This window comes from Salvelinus namaycush, chromosome 7 (genome assembly GCF_016432855.1).
Source record: "Salvelinus namaycush isolate Seneca chromosome 7, SaNama_1.0, whole genome shotgun sequence".
Classification (NCBI taxonomy): Eukaryota; Metazoa; Chordata; class Actinopteri; order Salmoniformes; family Salmonidae; genus Salvelinus; species Salvelinus namaycush.
The window spans coordinates 51,576,653-51,592,848 of NC_052313.1; the positions used below are offsets into that span (position 1 = coordinate 51,576,653).

Consider the following 16,196-nt stretch of genomic DNA (forward strand, 5'->3'; position numbering starts at 1 on the left):
ACTAAATATAGGGGATGATTTGAGACACAGCCCATGCTTGTTGTGCCAAATGATTTAGCCAGGTCTCAGATGCTAGATACAGGTCTTGGATCTTTATTCCAGGTCAAAGTGTTACTTCCAGATCTCCCAGCAGCCCAAATCCATCCCGCTTCCACAGAGACTCTTTGGGTTACTTCCAAGCCTTGCACTCTGGACTTCCTGGTCTCTGCTGAGAGTCCATACACCATTATCATATACAGTAGTTGCTATCTAGTCCCATAAAAACATGATTAGCTATCTAATGGTATATGCACTCATTAATATGTAGACTAGTGGTATTATCGTTTTCCAGCCCCATAGCCTCTCTCCATTTTAATCAGTATAATACCTGTCTTCAGTGCTGTGTTACGTCCCAAGACGGCCACACTCAATCCAATCTAAAGTGACCTACTAAAGAAATGGACCATCCGTCCCAAAATAGCCTCTGTGAGATTGTCACGCTTGTATTACATCCCCTCCACCCCCCATTTCCAACTTCTAGACCCCCCACAATGGAAAACTGGAGGGATTATTTTGTCCTTGTTGGTTGAGCTATATGCAAGCTTCTTATAGGCCTCTCACCTGTGTGACTGGTATGGGAGAGAGGCTGGGTTTAATGGTGTATTTAGGTTAGTTCATTGGTTTGGTTTTGAATATTCAGAGTTCTTTTTTTTTTTACTGATTTTGTGCAATGTTACTGTTTTACATTATCGACAAATACGTAGGTACATGCAGTATTTATTTCTCAGTATTCTACAGTATTTACTTTTTCAATCTTGTAAATCCATATTGTAAATAATAGAAATGTATAAAGTCAGATCATCTATTGATAAGTATGCTGGTGTAGAACTACCTCTATTGTCCCATAAAACACCATCTGACTGTCAGCCAGGGGAGGAGAGCTGAGGGACAGCCAGGGGAGGAGAGCTGAGGGACAGCCAGGGGAGGAGAGCTGAGGGACAGCCAGGGGAGGAGAGCTGAGGGACAGCCAGGGGAGGAGAGCTGAGGGACAGCCAGGGGAAAATGTGCTCCATGAGAGCAGCACCCAAGGTCTGTCCCAAATGGCACACTATTCCCTACGTAGCGCCCTATAGGCCATGGTCAAAGTAGTGTACTATATAGGGAATAGGGCACTGTTTAATAGGGAATAGGGCACTGTTTAAGACGCAACCCCAGTATGTACAATATTAGGATGTCGTTTGCTTCAACCAAATGTGAAATAGCTCGTCCTGCTGGTTGGTAATGATACTACAGAAGCTTGTCACCCAGTAGGTCCTATGAAAAGTTGGATTGCTCCGTTCTGGGGATACATGCAATTAGGAGACCATTCTTCAGTTGTAGAGAATTGCAGAATGTGCTGGTGACAGTTTGTTCTGCCGGTGTATTTAATTCCGATGAAGAAACCCACTGCGTTAAATATGTTGTAACCATAGTGATGCTAAATCCAGGAATATTCCAACTAAAACCAAGTTCATGACTCAATTCTCAAGTTTTATTTTTCTGTTTCTCTTGAATTCCTTAGCGCTTTTGACTATGGAGAATATATTTATATTGCGTTGCATTATATTTTCATGCTTGTATGTCTAAATGCTCACGTTTGCTAAATATATGTATTCTTATAGAGAGTTTGATGTGATTACATCATCTTCATGCAGGTGTCACTTTATAATGAGAGGGAGAAATTCTAGTTGCTGTTCCAGATATCTTTGTATTAACCCTTGTCTGGTACTTTGCCCAGTTCCAACCCAATATCAGGATTGCTTGGATAACCATTTATGAATATGCTCTGAAATACTATACGTTTCTCCCTTTCTCTCTAATGCTTCTCTCTGAAATAGACTTTTCTCCCTTTCTGCTTCTCTCTGAAATGGTATGCATTTCTCCCTTTCTCTCTGAAATAGTAGACTTTTCTCCCTTTCTCTCTAATGCTTCTCTCTGGAAAGTGCAATAGCAGTCAATTAGTCAGCAGCCCAAAGAATCAGCTTTAATGTTGTTATATAATAAACGTCATGCCAAATGTATCAGAGGAGAAGGTGTATACTTCACTATAGAGTATTTGAATAGTGCAGTTCTGTTTGTTTTCCCTGGAATGGAACTGTTGCATTGAAATTAGAATGTAGAACATTTAAGTCCGTGAGTTTTGCTATTGCTCTTGTTTCACTTTATCTGTGGTGCTCGTAACTCTATGTAGAAAGCACGTCTTCTGTACACAGTATTAGTGTTCTGTACCCCTCCCTCCAACATTCCGATATTCCCCATGTCCCGGAACCATCCGTCCGACCGTTCGCTTTAGCTGTTGCCCCCATGTTTCTCTGACAGTGGCGTCAATGTGTTGGTTGGTTTTTGGGTTTCTCATTGTCTTTTAACACAAGCCCTTTTTTGTTTTGTTTTCTTCACTTTGCTGTCATCCTCTCTCTCTGTGCTTGCCCTCCCTCCCTCCTCCTTTTTCCCAGTGAGGGCTGCAGACGGGAGAATACCATGAAGAACGTGGGATGTCGCAAGTATGCTTTTAACTGTCTGCAGCTCAAGGCCTTCCCCAAACATTACAGGCCCCCCGACGGAACGTTTGGGAAGGTTGAGACTTGATTTGGATCATAATATATTCTATTGTAATAGGGACAGCAACAACAATGGCAGCATAAAAAAAAAATGAATCAATGGTTAGATGGTCTTCAACCTACTGTAGCTGCAGAAGTCCTGTGGTAAATACCTGTGCACTGAATCGATGCATATTTTCCATTTCGAAGACAAATATCAAAAACCGTGGAATGGGGAAAATGCCAAACCACTACTAGTTGAGAAACGATATATAGAATTTATTCAGACCTCACATGCATACCTTTCTAGATTGTTCTGAAGTTGTAGATAAGTCAGGTGGGACTAGTAACAACACTGTCTGGTTACATCACGTTTTTAGGGTAGTCAAGATACAGCAAGGAGGTCGTTTTCCTGAAAAGACGGTCACTGATTCTTTACCACTATACACAGTGATGACTTTTAGTTCTTTTCAGAGCCTCAGGCAATCTATAGGTCACCAAACGTTCATACTGGGACGATGCTACTTCATGCTGACTATGTTGAAAGTTGTCTCTCAACCCATAGTTAACATGTAAACTGGGATTCGTACATTTGGTTGGCGTCATTGGCCAGAGCCTATGCATTTCAGAGTCCTTATTTAGGGAGTGTTTTACGTATGGACTACATTACATTTTACATTTTAGTCATTTAGCAGACGCTCTTATCCAGAGCGACTTACAGTAGAGTGCATACATTTTATTACATTTTTACATACTGAGACAAGGATATCCCTACCGGCCAAACCCTCCCTAACCCGGACGACGCTATGCCAATTGTGCGTCGCCCCACGGACCTCCCGGTTGCGGCCGGCTGCGACAGAGCCTGGGCACGAACCCAGAGACTCTGGTGGCGCAGCTAGCACTGCGATGCAGTGCCCTAGACCACTGCGCCACCCGGGAGGCTTACACATTGTGGAAGTCAAGCCAGTCTGATGGACTTGATGAAGGGTTCCTTCCCCACGTGGATTTAGCAGTACTCTAATCCTGTAGAGCAGGGGATCTTTCAACGGTTTCAGCTCCAGAATTAAATAAGAAATTGACCATCCTCCTGTGACCCAAATGGTTCACCAGCGACCCAAATGAAGACGAAATAGTGCGTGATTAGAGATGTATTCTCATAACTCACGACCCACCTCTTGCATGCCCAGGGCCCACTTTGGAACCCGACCCATAGTTTAAGAAACGTCCCACAGACTGCAATGGCAACCCAAGACCAACCAGAGCTTTCAGTGTCTGATGCGTACCTCACCTATGTACTGTTTCCCTTTTCATATCTGGAAAGCCTGCGTTTAACTTCTTTGCCAAATGAAGGGTTGTGATTGTGAATGGATTTAGCTGTGTGGCATTATCTGGCAGCTCACTGTGAAGACTTAGCACTGTCTTAAAGGGATAGTTTGGGATTTTGGCACGAGTTCACCCGGGAGTCGGGTGAAGTTAGCGGTAGTTTCGCGAGCCAATGCTAACTAGCTTAGCACAAAGATGGCCTCATTGCCAAAATCCTGAACTATTCCTTTAAGACTTAGAGTAATATGAAAAGCTATGAATGTTCTAGAAAGATCCACTTCCCTCTTTTTCCAAGTTTATTTCTGGAAAAAGTTGGGTTTGAGGGTAACAAAGGAAACATAATACATTATATAACATTGACTTGTAAAGGAAATCGAGTAGATTATTTTCTGTTCTAATGTTGAACCAAGTAAAGGCCAGTAGTAAACCATTTAAACACCCAAGAAGCACTTTTCTTTAAGATCATTTTCTGCATTTGTTGCACTGTTATTTTAGGATTGTCTTGTTGGCAGGCGTTGTTGACCAGGGTAAAAATAAATAGTCAGAATGTTATCGGTATGGGAGTTACATTGTACGTTAATCTGGAAACTGTGCTGCTCAACAACTACATATTTGTCATGTCTATTTTCACCACCAAGCGGCAATGCCGACTTTCTGTTTTGCAACATTTAATGAGATTGCAATTTGATACACAATTGAGCCAGAGGAGACTTGACCCTACAAATGAGTCGTGTGTGTGTGTGTGTATGTATCAAAGCTTCACATATAATGTTTGCTTTTCAACAGGCACCCATAAACTCAACTGTGAGATGCAGTTTGTGTACGTTTACTGTAGTGTCTTTTCATGCTCATAAATATTTTTAGTATTATTGGAAACATATTCTGCTATCTGTAGACTTTATTTTGCATTTATGTACTATACTATAGGGTATATTTCAATAAGTGTTGGGATTGGATTTGTATTTCTTTCTATTGTAATGAGCGCATATCTTGTATCCTGCACAAAGAGGATAACTGTATAGGCCTGACTGTTGCTTTAGATGAAGCTTTCATCAATATCTGACGCTAATAAAATAATGTTCAACGTCTTTGTTTTGTCTTTGTAATGGAAGACTTGAAAGTTTACATCAAGCTGTTGGAATGTTCCGTTCTTCTCATTGCAATTCATTCTATTCCAGAATCTTATCTGGGTGACTCTAGCTAGAGTGAAATGTCATCCAGCTAGGTCACAGCCACAGTAAAACAAAAGACCTTGTGTCTGGCTACTAGGATTTTTTTTTTGTTCTCTGCAAGATGCCACTTGTTATACAGTAGCAAAGCTGTAGAGATATGAAGCCAGTTATAATGTCTGTGGCGTGATCCAAAGATGTACTCATAGTCACAACTAGAAAGAAACCAGGTTCAACACATTTTGATTCCTAAAATACAGTGCTACTTGAAGACAATGGCAGCACCATTGGCATACGGCACACTATGGAGATCAGCGTCTCATTTCCAGAGGTGGCGGTAATTGGGTTTATTTTTCACTTCTCTTACAAAGGAGTGCCGGGTTGAATTCCTTGGACAACTGTCAGGCCCATAGTGGTCACGCACAATGAATGCACATCTACTCAGCCTTTAGCCCCATTTGTAACACTGTATTCTTTCTATTTGATCGTTAATATTGGACACATTTTATTTTGACTAAAACATCTCTGGAATATATAGATCACATATTCTTCCACTGTTCAGGATACGTCCATTGGTATTTTTAATACGTTTGACTGCGTTAGGAAAAGGTTTTGGGGAACTACACAGTCTGCTAAGAACACAACCTTGGCAGACATAAGCAGTCCACATTCATTGTCCACTATTACGCTCAATCACACTCCAGTCCAGACGGTGGCAGTAATACACTCAACATCTGGTTTGCACACTTCGGAACGAACAAAAAGGGGGTAATAAGAAGAACTCGGTAGCAGTGGCTGCGGTTCCGTGAAAGGACGTCTTTGTTTCGCGCAGAGGAATGGCTTCTCTTAATGTTGGGTCGACATACTCAAATTATACAGACTTTAATAATGCGGTCACCGCATTCGAAAATGAGAATTTTGTCCAGTTTTACCGCCGCGACGCAAGAACAATTGAAAAAGTCAAACGATTAAATCCAAGGCACCATTACAATCCTGAGTTGAAGTATGTGAACATACATCTGACTTGTATACACGGTGGCAGAAATTTCTTATCACATTCTAAAGGAGTGCGTCCGAAAACGAGGTAGCTAACTTCCATTTCTAGATGACTTTTTTTGCTTGTATCCATGGTCATGTAGCCTACATATCTGCTAGATCTGATGACAGGGGGCACTGTTTTGCAGCCACCGTCCGTCATAATAAGAGTATTTCAATGTAATGTTTTCCAGGACAAGAGAACATATTTTTTGTTGTTGTAGTGGGGACAGTATAAAAAAACTGTTTTTTAATTAGAAATGTATTTCGTTTTACATTGTTCGAACAATGTTAAAGTAGGCTCGTTGTCTCTACAGTACCTGCAGGGTTGGATGCCCAGCTTTAATCAAAGTCAAAACTACAGAGGATGGAGAGAGATTAGTTGTAAAGGAAATGGTCAAAATACACAACCATGAAGTCAGTGAGGTGAGTGGTCAACATAATGGGTTCAATTCCAGTTGGCAATACCATGATGCATTTTATAGTCTTCCTGTTATGATAAAATACAGTAGGACTATCACATAATAACAATTACTGGTTGATGGTTGTTCACACGTATATAAAGGAATGTTCTTGTACAGGCTGCATTCAAGCACTACCCCAAGAGGAGACAACTATGTCCGGCTGAACGCGCCAAGTGTTCAGAATTGCTGACAAAGTACGATGGCAACAAAAGTTTGGTGATCGAAGAGCTCACCAAAGTAACTGGAAAAGTCATCCTACCGAAGGACATTCACAACATTGCAGCGACAATGAACTGTCCTCCAAAATGTGAGCGAAAGAAACAAGAGGTGACCAAAGGGATTCGAATGGTGATGGACACCGACACAAAGCTAAGAGAACAGGCAAGGAAAAGGCGGCCTGGATCTGGTTAGTATTTCTGACATAATACTGGCTATTATGTTAAGGACGGAGCATTGCCATTACGTTGCCACAACGTTGGGGATGTTACACCCTCACATACAGCGGCGTAGTGGTGGTGGTTTATTTTTTTACCTGACCTCGAACAACCACCCGAAAGTCTTGTGAGCTTACACTCCGGTTCGCTACGTGGACTCCAGTGGTAATCCGCTTGGTAATAACAGGCTACAGTTTACCAACCTTTTGACCTGTGTATCCACCTACATGCGCAGGACATTGGTCCATGGGTTTCGTGTAGCACAGAACCATGAGAAATATAGTTATATTTCTATGCACAGAACGTTAGCCCGGTCAATTCCAAAAATGCATTGAGAAGCCAGTTCCAACAGCAAAATGTATAGCTGGCAGGGTTACACATGGGGTTTCCATATAGGCAATATCAGATATTCTTTACGGCTGCTCGACTCAGCCTGATAACTTATGATTCAATTCCTATACTGTACTGTGTGTCTTCTCCATTCATTCCGATATCAAGGTGCATGACAAGGTGTAGCAGACATGCTTTAGTCTTTCAAAGAAGACACGTCCGCAGCGACAGTCAAACTATCGTCAAGCACAATCTTGCGGGTAAAGAAATTGTTGACAAACTTAGATTTTGGAGTGTAATGTCCCATTTAATGTTACTGCTGTTTTGACTATGTCATTGAATGCACCTCTAAGCGTTCAAGGATCCGAGGAGGTCCGAGAAGAAACTGGTGCTTGACGTGGACACGGGGGTGGATGACGCTCAGGCCATCATGATGGCTCTCGCAGCCCCCAACGTGGAGGTCCTGGGGATCACCTGTGTAAGCGGCAACACCTCCCTGGAAAACTCCTGCAGGAACACACTGCGCGTCCTCAAGGTCTGCCAGAGACTTGAGGTAGGCCTGGTGGAAAGACTGCTCACTTCGTTACGAATCAAATCGTTGTTTAATGATCATACAATTTTGGTGGTAAGCTTATGCTCTATTATAGACTAATATCAGTGTGTATTATATCTGCTGTGTTGCGTTAGATCCCAGTGTTCAGTGGAGCTGCGGAGCCTCTGGTGGGCCACCCCCTGTCGGCAGGCTCCTTCCACGGGCAGGATGGGCTGGGGGACGCCCCTGACCCAGATGCCCCGGGCCTGGAGCTGCTGCAGACAGAAGGGGCTGTGGAAGCCATCATCAGGCTGGTCAATGAGAACCCTGGAGAGGTCGGTACAAAAGGGTTCGGTTCCTAGGCTAAAACCAAACCCCAGCACCCCTAGATCTATAAGAAATGTCTTTGCATTGGGGCTTGGAATCCAAACAAGGTATTTTGGTATTTTACTAGGATCCCCATTAGCTGTTGCAAAAGCAGCAGCTACTCTTCCTGGTGTCCACACAAAACATGAAACATAATACAGAATGACATAATACAGACCATCATTAGTCAAGAACAGCTCAAGGACAGAACTACATACATTTAAAGAAAGGCACATGTAGCCTACATATCAATGCATACACACAAACTATCTAGGTCAAATAGGGGAGAGGCGTTGTGCCACGAGGTGTCGCTTTATTTTTTAAATCCAGGTTTGCTGTTTATTTGAGCAATATGAGATGGAAGGAAGTTCCATGCAATAAGGGCTCAATATAATACTGTACATTTTCTTGAATTTCTTCTGGATTTGGGGACTATGAGAAGACCCGTGGTGGCATGTCTGGTGGGATAAGTGTGTGTGTGTGTGTGTGTGTGTGTGTCAGAGCTGTGTGTAAGTTGACTATGGAAACAATTTGGGATTTTCAACACATTGTTTCTTAAAAAGAAGTGATGCAGTCAGTCTCTCCTCAACTCTTAGCCAAGAGAGACTGGCATGCATAGTATTTATATCAGCCCTCTGATTACAATGAAGAGCAAAACGTGCCGCTCTGTTCTGGGCCAGCTGCAGCTTAACTAGGTCTTTCCTTGCAGCACTGGACCACACGACTGGACAATGATTAAGATTAGACAAAACTATAGCCTGCAGAAATTGCTTTTTGGAGTGTGGTGTCAAAAAAGCAGAGCATCTCTTTATTACGGCTAGACCTCTCCCCATCTTTGCAATCATTGAATCTATCATTTTGACCATGACAGTTTACAACCTAAGGTAACTCCGTCTCCTCAACTTGTTTAACAGCCACACCATTCATTACCAGATTCAGCTGAGGTCTAGCACTTAATGAATGATTTGTACCAAATACAATGCTCTTAGTTTGAGATGCTCAGGACCAGTTTATAACAAGGACTAGTGCTTCGTTGACCATTCATTGTAGATGGATTGACTCAGTGTTGTTTCTCTGTCTAGGTGTGCCTGGTAGCTATGGCCCCGTTGACCAACCTGGCCCTTGCAGTGAAGATTGACCCCACCCTCCCTCAGAAACTCAAAGGTCTCTTCATCATGGGAGGCAACACTGACTGTAAGGGGTTTATGTCTATAATGCAATTTGCATAGGCCTAGTGACTTGTTATCAACATACTTTGTCATACAGTCAATTGACCTGGTAGGATGTTATGAAATGATATAAATAATAATTACCTAATAATAACGTATTTGTTTCTTGGATATTGTTATTTGTGTTTGCAGCGAGGGGGAACACCACAGTGTGTGGAGAGTTCAACTTTGCTGCCGACCCGGAGGCTGCTTACATCGTCCTGAACCGCTTCTTCTGTCCAACCTACATCGCTACCTGGGAGTTCTGCTGTGAGAACAAGCTACCATGGGTAAGACCACAGGTTCTGGTCATCTACCTATACAGACTAAATAAAGGCTCACACACTACCAGGCTAATTGTAAGCACTGGTCCAGCTCTCACATCAGAGCAGATGGGAGGAAATGAGACAAGGAGAGGTGGCCACTTTCAATTATTGAGATGCATCCACTGGCTTACTCAGACAATTCATTACTATCGAAATATCTCTTGCAGCCTTTTTACAAAGATTTTACATACATTTTGTTTGAGCAAATTGATTTGTCTTTTCTCCAAACCCACTTGTCCCATCCGTCTCTAATCTGCACCCTGCAGTCGTTCTGTGACAACTGGCTGGCCCAGGACTCAGACAAGGCCCGCTTCATGAAGAGCATCTTCAAACACACCACGGACACCGTGGCCACTTGTGCTCGCTACCAACGGGAGATGACGGCTGGCCCGGGTTTCGTGTCGTGCGACTCGTACGCCATGGCGGCGGCCATCGATGACAGTTTTGTGTGGGTGTCTGAGCCGGTGGCCGTTACCGTGGAGCTTCAGGGGACCTACACCCGGGGCATGATGGTCCTGGACAAGCTGGGAGTCCTGGAGAAGGAGCACCAAGTTCTCATCATGAGGACGGTGGACCTGGAGAGCTTCAAGGGGATGTTGATGGACTCCCTGAAGTAATAAGCGCTGGGCTGGGAACTACACCTATACCGCTGTCCCATATTGCTTTCAATTGTTTATTTTTGGGGAGGGCTCAAATTCCACTCTTCGTAATGAGTTTTGTACAGATAGATCTTGATAAGAGGGAGACAGTTTGAGGTGGTGGATATGTCTGTATCACCATCAATCATTTTACATTATCAGGAAATAAATGTTCTACAATGTTAATTTTTTGATATTGTCTTACTATATTACAGCAAATGTCATCAGTTACTTGTTTTAGATTGCATTTCTTTCCTGTTAATGAAAAGGGGGATGAAGTAAAACCTCTTTATTGAAAGTGCTCAGGAATGTACACTCAGAGAAACGCCCCTTAATCCAATTGAAATACAAATTCATTACTTCTATTTCTCTTCAATAAACAAGATTTTCAGTACGTCATATTTAAAAATAAGAAAAGAAAACAAACCGAGATATAATCTTAAAAACAATCCACGATTTGTGTATCTTACAGCCAAAGTATTATTTACAAAGTATACAAAACTGCATCACCCCATCCAATCACATTCCAGAATGAAAGCATTGTCCATGAGTCCCCCGCCTGTCTGTGGGCTCTGGTCCTGACTCCAGAGTGTCTACTGGACGCGGTACTTGTAGAACCAGCAGAGGCCCTTGGTGAAGTTCCATCCCAGGGAGAGAGAGATGATGTAGAGGAGAACTAGCAGGGCGAAGGGGTAGAGCAGAACCACTGTGTTCTGCAGTTGGGGCAATGCTGAGGGACAGTGAGAGAGGAACTGGAGTAAATATACAGTTGGTAGACGTAACCATTGTTAGAGGGTCTGATGGTTTCACCCCCAGTGAACTATCCCTTTAAAGGTGAAGCATCCGCTTGTCGTTTCCACTCACTACCAAATATGGCAGTGAGAGGAAGCGGCAGGTAGCCTAGTGGTTAAGAGCATTGGGACAGTAACCGAAAGGGTCCTGGTTTGAATCCCTGAGCCGATTAGGTGGGGGAAATATGTCTATGCCCTTGAGCAAGGCACTTAACCCTGATTACTCTGGATAATAGCATCTGCTAAATGACTGAAATGTAAAATGAAGCCCAGTGGCTAGCAGAGGAAGGATGACCGACATTCTGCAAGTTTTGAAACATTTGATCTCAATACAGTTTTCTGTTCCCAAAACTAGAATCTGTTATGAACAGAGTGGACTAAGTCTTATAGACTTTACCCTTTGCCAAAGTTGTAAAAAACCACATTGTTTAGAAGGAGTGCAAAGGCGAATTGAGTTACAGCACATGGGCACTTAACGGAAATATGCAGATGCATGCTAGAACGGGCCAATAGGATCCATCTAGCTCGTGCTTGGCTATAGATAAAACTGTTATAGGGGGCCTCACCGTTGTATCCCAGGAATGTGATGTATAGATAGTAGCTGATGGCTGTCAGCCACAGACTGTTCCCTACAAAGTACCCCAGGAACCAGTCTGAGTTTATCACTACGATATCTGAAACAAACAGCAGAGATCAGACACCGTTACAACATAACATGTTAGAAATGTGTAATAACAAGTCTGCACTCACGGTTTATAAAGAAGAGCTGTAGGAAGTGCAGGATGACAAGCAGGGGGTAGAAGGCATTGAGATGCACATCGAATGCGTAGCCCCACTCTACATCATAGTCCTTACTGGGCGGCTTCAGCAGGTACTTATTGGTGATGAACCTGGGGATACAGCAGACAGGAAAGGGCCTTTAGAAGAGCATGGGGAAGGACCAGCATTTAAACATTTGCACAGCCCGAAGACAACCTCTAGCCTGTATCTGAAGGGACCAGATAGACATACACACAATATGATGCTTCCAGCCATTCCATATACCTTACGTCCATCTAGCTCTTTCTGTAAATCTCTACTCACCACATGAGTGTGGAGATGAGCAGACCCACGCCGATGCAGTCTATGAACACCACCCACAGCAGCAGCTTCAGAGTCTCCACAAAGCCCATGTCCAGCACCAGCCCAAAGCCCACTGTGGACACTACACACAGAGGACGAGGGACAAAAGCATAAAGATGATAATATTGTAAATTGTAATATATTTGTTATTTATTAGGATCCCAATTAGCTGCTGGAAAACCATCAGCTACTCTTCCTGGGGTCCACATAAAGCATAGTAAAGGACTGAAATACAGGCATTTAAAATGACACACAGCGTACATATCAGTACATACAATATCTAGGTCTAATACATAGTACAATGCAAGTTACAATACAAGCTATATAAAATGGCTGTCTCTCTTCACAGTCCCCTTTGTGCAGTAAGGTGTGCTATCTGTTTTTTTACCTGGGGTGGCAGAGAGTTCCATGTAGTCATGGCTCTATTTAATACTGTGTGTTTCCCAGCCTCTGTTCTGGACCTGGGGACTGAACAGACCTCTGTTTGCATGTCTAGTGTTGTACCGGTTAGTGTCCGAACTGGTTGAACAGACAGTTTGGTACCTTCAACATCAATATCTCGTACAAAGACCAATAGTGATGCAGTCAATCTTTCCTCAACTTTGAGCCAGGAGAGACTGACATGCACGTTACTGACACTTTCCCTCCATGTATATCTAAGTGAGATACGGGCTGCTTTGTTCTGGACCAAATGCAATTTACCCATGTCCTTCTTTGCCGCACATGACCACACAACTGGGCAGAAGTCCAGGTGCGGCAAAACTAGGGCCTGTAGGACCTGTCTGGACGACAGATGTCAAAAGGCTGAGCAAACCCCTATCACGGACAAACCTCTTCCCATTTAAGCAACCATTTAGTCTACATGTTTTGACCATGACAGCTTGCTATCTAGGGTTACACCCAGCAGTTTAGTCTCCTCAACTTGCTCAATAGCCACATTATTCAATAATAGATCTAAACGAGGTTTAGCATTGAGCGAGTGATTTGTCCCAAAAATGGTGCTTTTCGTTTGAGATATTTAGCACCAGCCTATTGCTAGTTAGCCATTGTAAAACTGGCTGGAGCTCTGTGTTAAGTGTCTGTTATTTATTTTACTGTATAAGTCTAACAAAAACAGCTCCCACAATCTTCTTACTATTAATTTCTTTCAGTCATTCGTCAGTTTTTTATTTATTTTACTAGGCAAGTCAGTTAAAGACAAACTCTTATTTTCAATGACGGCCTAGGAACAGTGGGTTAACTGCCAACTGCCTTGTTCAGGGGCAGAACGACCGATTTTTACCTCGTCAGCTCGGGGATTCGATCTTGCAACCTTCCGGTTACTAGTCCAACGCTCTAACCACTAGGCGACCTGCCGAGCATGTGGAGTAACTGATCATCAAAACATTTCCTTGAGACTGCACAGTCTCATCACAACCTCTTTATGTCTCTGATCTGTTTTCATCACATGTGAGATGAGACCAAGTCAATGGAAAGAGGGTCCCATAGCCAGGCATTAATACTCCAAATGATACATTCATTCCTGTTTGATTGCTGGTTACATCCGATACAGAAAGCCTTATTGCATCCTATTTTGAGTTTGTTAATGATTTCTGTTGCTGCTTCATTTCTAATCAAAGCTTTAATATGATGCTTTAAAGGTGCTTTGCTTTTTGTTGGGTTGTGCATTTTTATACTTTCTCTAAATTGCAAAGTTATTTTAGTGGTCAAACTATTGCTACACAGTTCCCACTTCTTGTTTTTATAAAGCACACTTGTTCAGAAAGGGCAGTGATTGTTATAGATCGACTGCTGTGAAAAACACCCAAGATACTGACCACAGAGCCAGATGCTGAGTAACACCAGGAAGGCAGGGTCGTCTCTGGCCCACTGGTCCTTGGTCTGCTTCCTGTAGTGGAAGTTACGATAGACTCTCTGTGGGGAGGTGAACAGGTAGAGCATCTGCCACACAGCAAACTCAAAGTCCATGGCTTTGAAGTGCAGCAGCCTCCTCAGGTATTTGTAGCGCTTGGCGCCCGCTGTGTGGCGTGCCGCATCGCGGGCACTCAGGCTTCCGTTCTGCGGCGAGGTGGTCGGCAACATAGTGCTTGGAAACACAGAAAGCATCACGATGACCAAATCAGAGCCATAGATATACAGAATTTGATTTACAGTGGAGGTGCAGTCTTCCCTTTCTCCCTGCATAGGCCTCACCTGGTGACACAGTACTGTCAGCTTATGTCAACATCCAAGAACCTGTACAATATTGACTTTTACCATGCAATTACATTAAGTCATTGCAACAGTCACATTGATTATCTCCTAAATGACCTTGTCCATCCTGTCAGTCTGTCTGCGGTAGTTTAGTGTGGACATCTTACTAGCTATCTGATATGTCTGTAACAGACTCTCCAGCAGTCACGACAGATAGTGTGATATACTGTGCTCAGATCTTTGTTGACATGCCAGGCTAACAGACTAGTAGTAGCTAACTAGATGGCTCTTGAAAGCTAACGTCAGCTGGCAAATTGTGGTTTTCCGTGCCAACAATATTGTTTAAACTAAAGTAATTTGTGCCAGCGAGTATCAAAAGACAAACGTTAGACTAAACAAAGTAGCTAGCTATGGCTAGCTGACGTTAGGTCGGTGGCATAGACCCTTTGATGTACATGTAATTGGCTGGCCTTAGTAGCACGTTAGACAAGACTACAACTGAATGTATGGTTTAGTTGCAAACTGAGATAAGAATGTTGGAATAAACGTACCTACTGAACCTCCTATTTTTAGAAGAAAGTTCCTTTTCCTCAGTAAAAAATATCTCTTCCGGACAACTGAACACGTAGAAACTTCCGGTAAGGGACCAAGAGGTGCTTCGACATTGCATCTTGGGAATTGTAGTCAGAAAGAAATTAAACAAGCTTTGTTGTAGTACAATCTATCATAACATATCACCACTCCCCTCTGACATAGCCAAAATAAAAGTATGGATATGGATTTTTGCATGTGTTTTAAAATTAAACAGACAGTATAATGAATATGCGTGTGAAAGCAGTATAGCATAGGTGATTCAGAGTGTTTATTAGTCACATGTACAGGGTTGCAGGTGTGAGTGAAAATCTTAGGCTTTGAGCTCCAACATGCAGGAAATGTCGATGGGTGGAGTACTGGGGGGCGGTGCGAATGTCCATAGGTGGAGTAGCAGGGGGGAGGGGGGAGCGGGTTGCAGGTACCTGACTAGTGGTGGCTATTCAGCAGTCTGATGGTCTGAGGGTAGAAACTATTGGCCAGTCTTTCAGTTTTTGCCATGATGCTCCTGTACTGCCCACTTCTGAGTGATTGAAGCAGGTAGAACAGGGCATGGCTTGGGTGGCTGGGGTCCCTGATGATCTTCTTGGCATTCCTGCGACACCTGGTCTTGTAAACTCAGCAAAAAAAGAAACAGGACCCTGTCTTTCAAAGATAATTCGTTAAAATCCAAATAACTTCACAGATCTTCATTGTAAAGGGTTTAAACACTGTTTCCCATGCTTGTTCAATGAACCATAAACAATTAATGAACATGCACCTGTGGAACGGTCGTTAAGACACTAACAGCTTACAGACAGTAGGCAATTAAGGTCACAGTTCGAAAGTTTAGGACACTAAAGAGGCCTTTCTACTGACTCTGAAAAACACCAAAAGAAAGATGTCCAGGGTCCCTGCTCATCTGCGTGAACGTGCCTTAGACATGCTGCAAGTAGGCATGAGGACTGCAAATGTGGCCAGGGCAATAAATTGCAATGTCCGTACTGTGAGACGCCTAAGACAGCACTACAGGGAGATAGGGCGGACAGCAGATCGTCCTCGCAGTGGCAGACCACGTGTAACAACACCTGCACAGGATCGGTACATCCGAACATCACACCTGCGGGACAGGTACAGGAT

The 16,196-nt window shown here is 43.2% G+C and overlaps 3 protein-coding genes across 3 annotated transcripts in view; 2 read left to right on the forward strand and 1 right to left on the reverse strand.

Annotated features, from left to right (window-relative positions):
* The window catches only part of LOC120051389 (inositol polyphosphate-4-phosphatase type I A-like), a 48,694-nt gene extending 45,392 nt beyond the window's left edge, over window positions 1-3,302 (forward strand). Inside the window, exon 23 of the mRNA XM_038998229.1 lies at window positions 2,472-3,302. Within this exon, the coding sequence (XP_038854157.1) occupies window positions 2,472-2,604 (133 nt within the window). The 3' untranslated portion in view covers window positions 2,605-3,302. The remainder of the gene's footprint in view (window positions 1-2,471) is intronic.
* Window positions 3,303-5,820: 2,518 nt separating this feature from the next.
* On the forward strand, window positions 5,821-10,774 carry LOC120051390 (inosine-uridine preferring nucleoside hydrolase-like). Its single transcript, XM_038998231.1, has 8 exons — window positions 5,821-6,131; window positions 6,400-6,508; window positions 6,664-6,952; window positions 7,664-7,863; window positions 7,998-8,177; window positions 9,291-9,402; window positions 9,570-9,706; window positions 10,009-10,774. Exons 1-8 carry the CDS (start codon window positions 5,884-5,886, stop codon window positions 10,357-10,359), a joined length of 1,626 nt encoding a protein of 541 aa, XP_038854159.1. The 5' UTR covers window positions 5,821-5,883; the 3' UTR covers window positions 10,360-10,774.
* LOC120051391 (protein unc-50 homolog) lies at window positions 10,655-15,133 on the reverse strand. Its single transcript, XM_038998232.1, has 6 exons — window positions 15,038-15,133; window positions 14,111-14,379; window positions 12,255-12,375; window positions 11,922-12,061; window positions 11,738-11,845; window positions 10,655-11,110 (listed from the first exon to the last, which is right to left on the reverse strand). Exons 2-6 carry the CDS (start codon window positions 14,373-14,375, stop codon window positions 10,974-10,976), a joined length of 771 nt encoding a protein of 256 aa, XP_038854160.1. The 5' UTR covers window positions 14,376-14,379; window positions 15,038-15,133; the 3' UTR covers window positions 10,655-10,973.
* Between the last annotated feature and the right edge of the window lie 1,063 nt (window positions 15,134-16,196).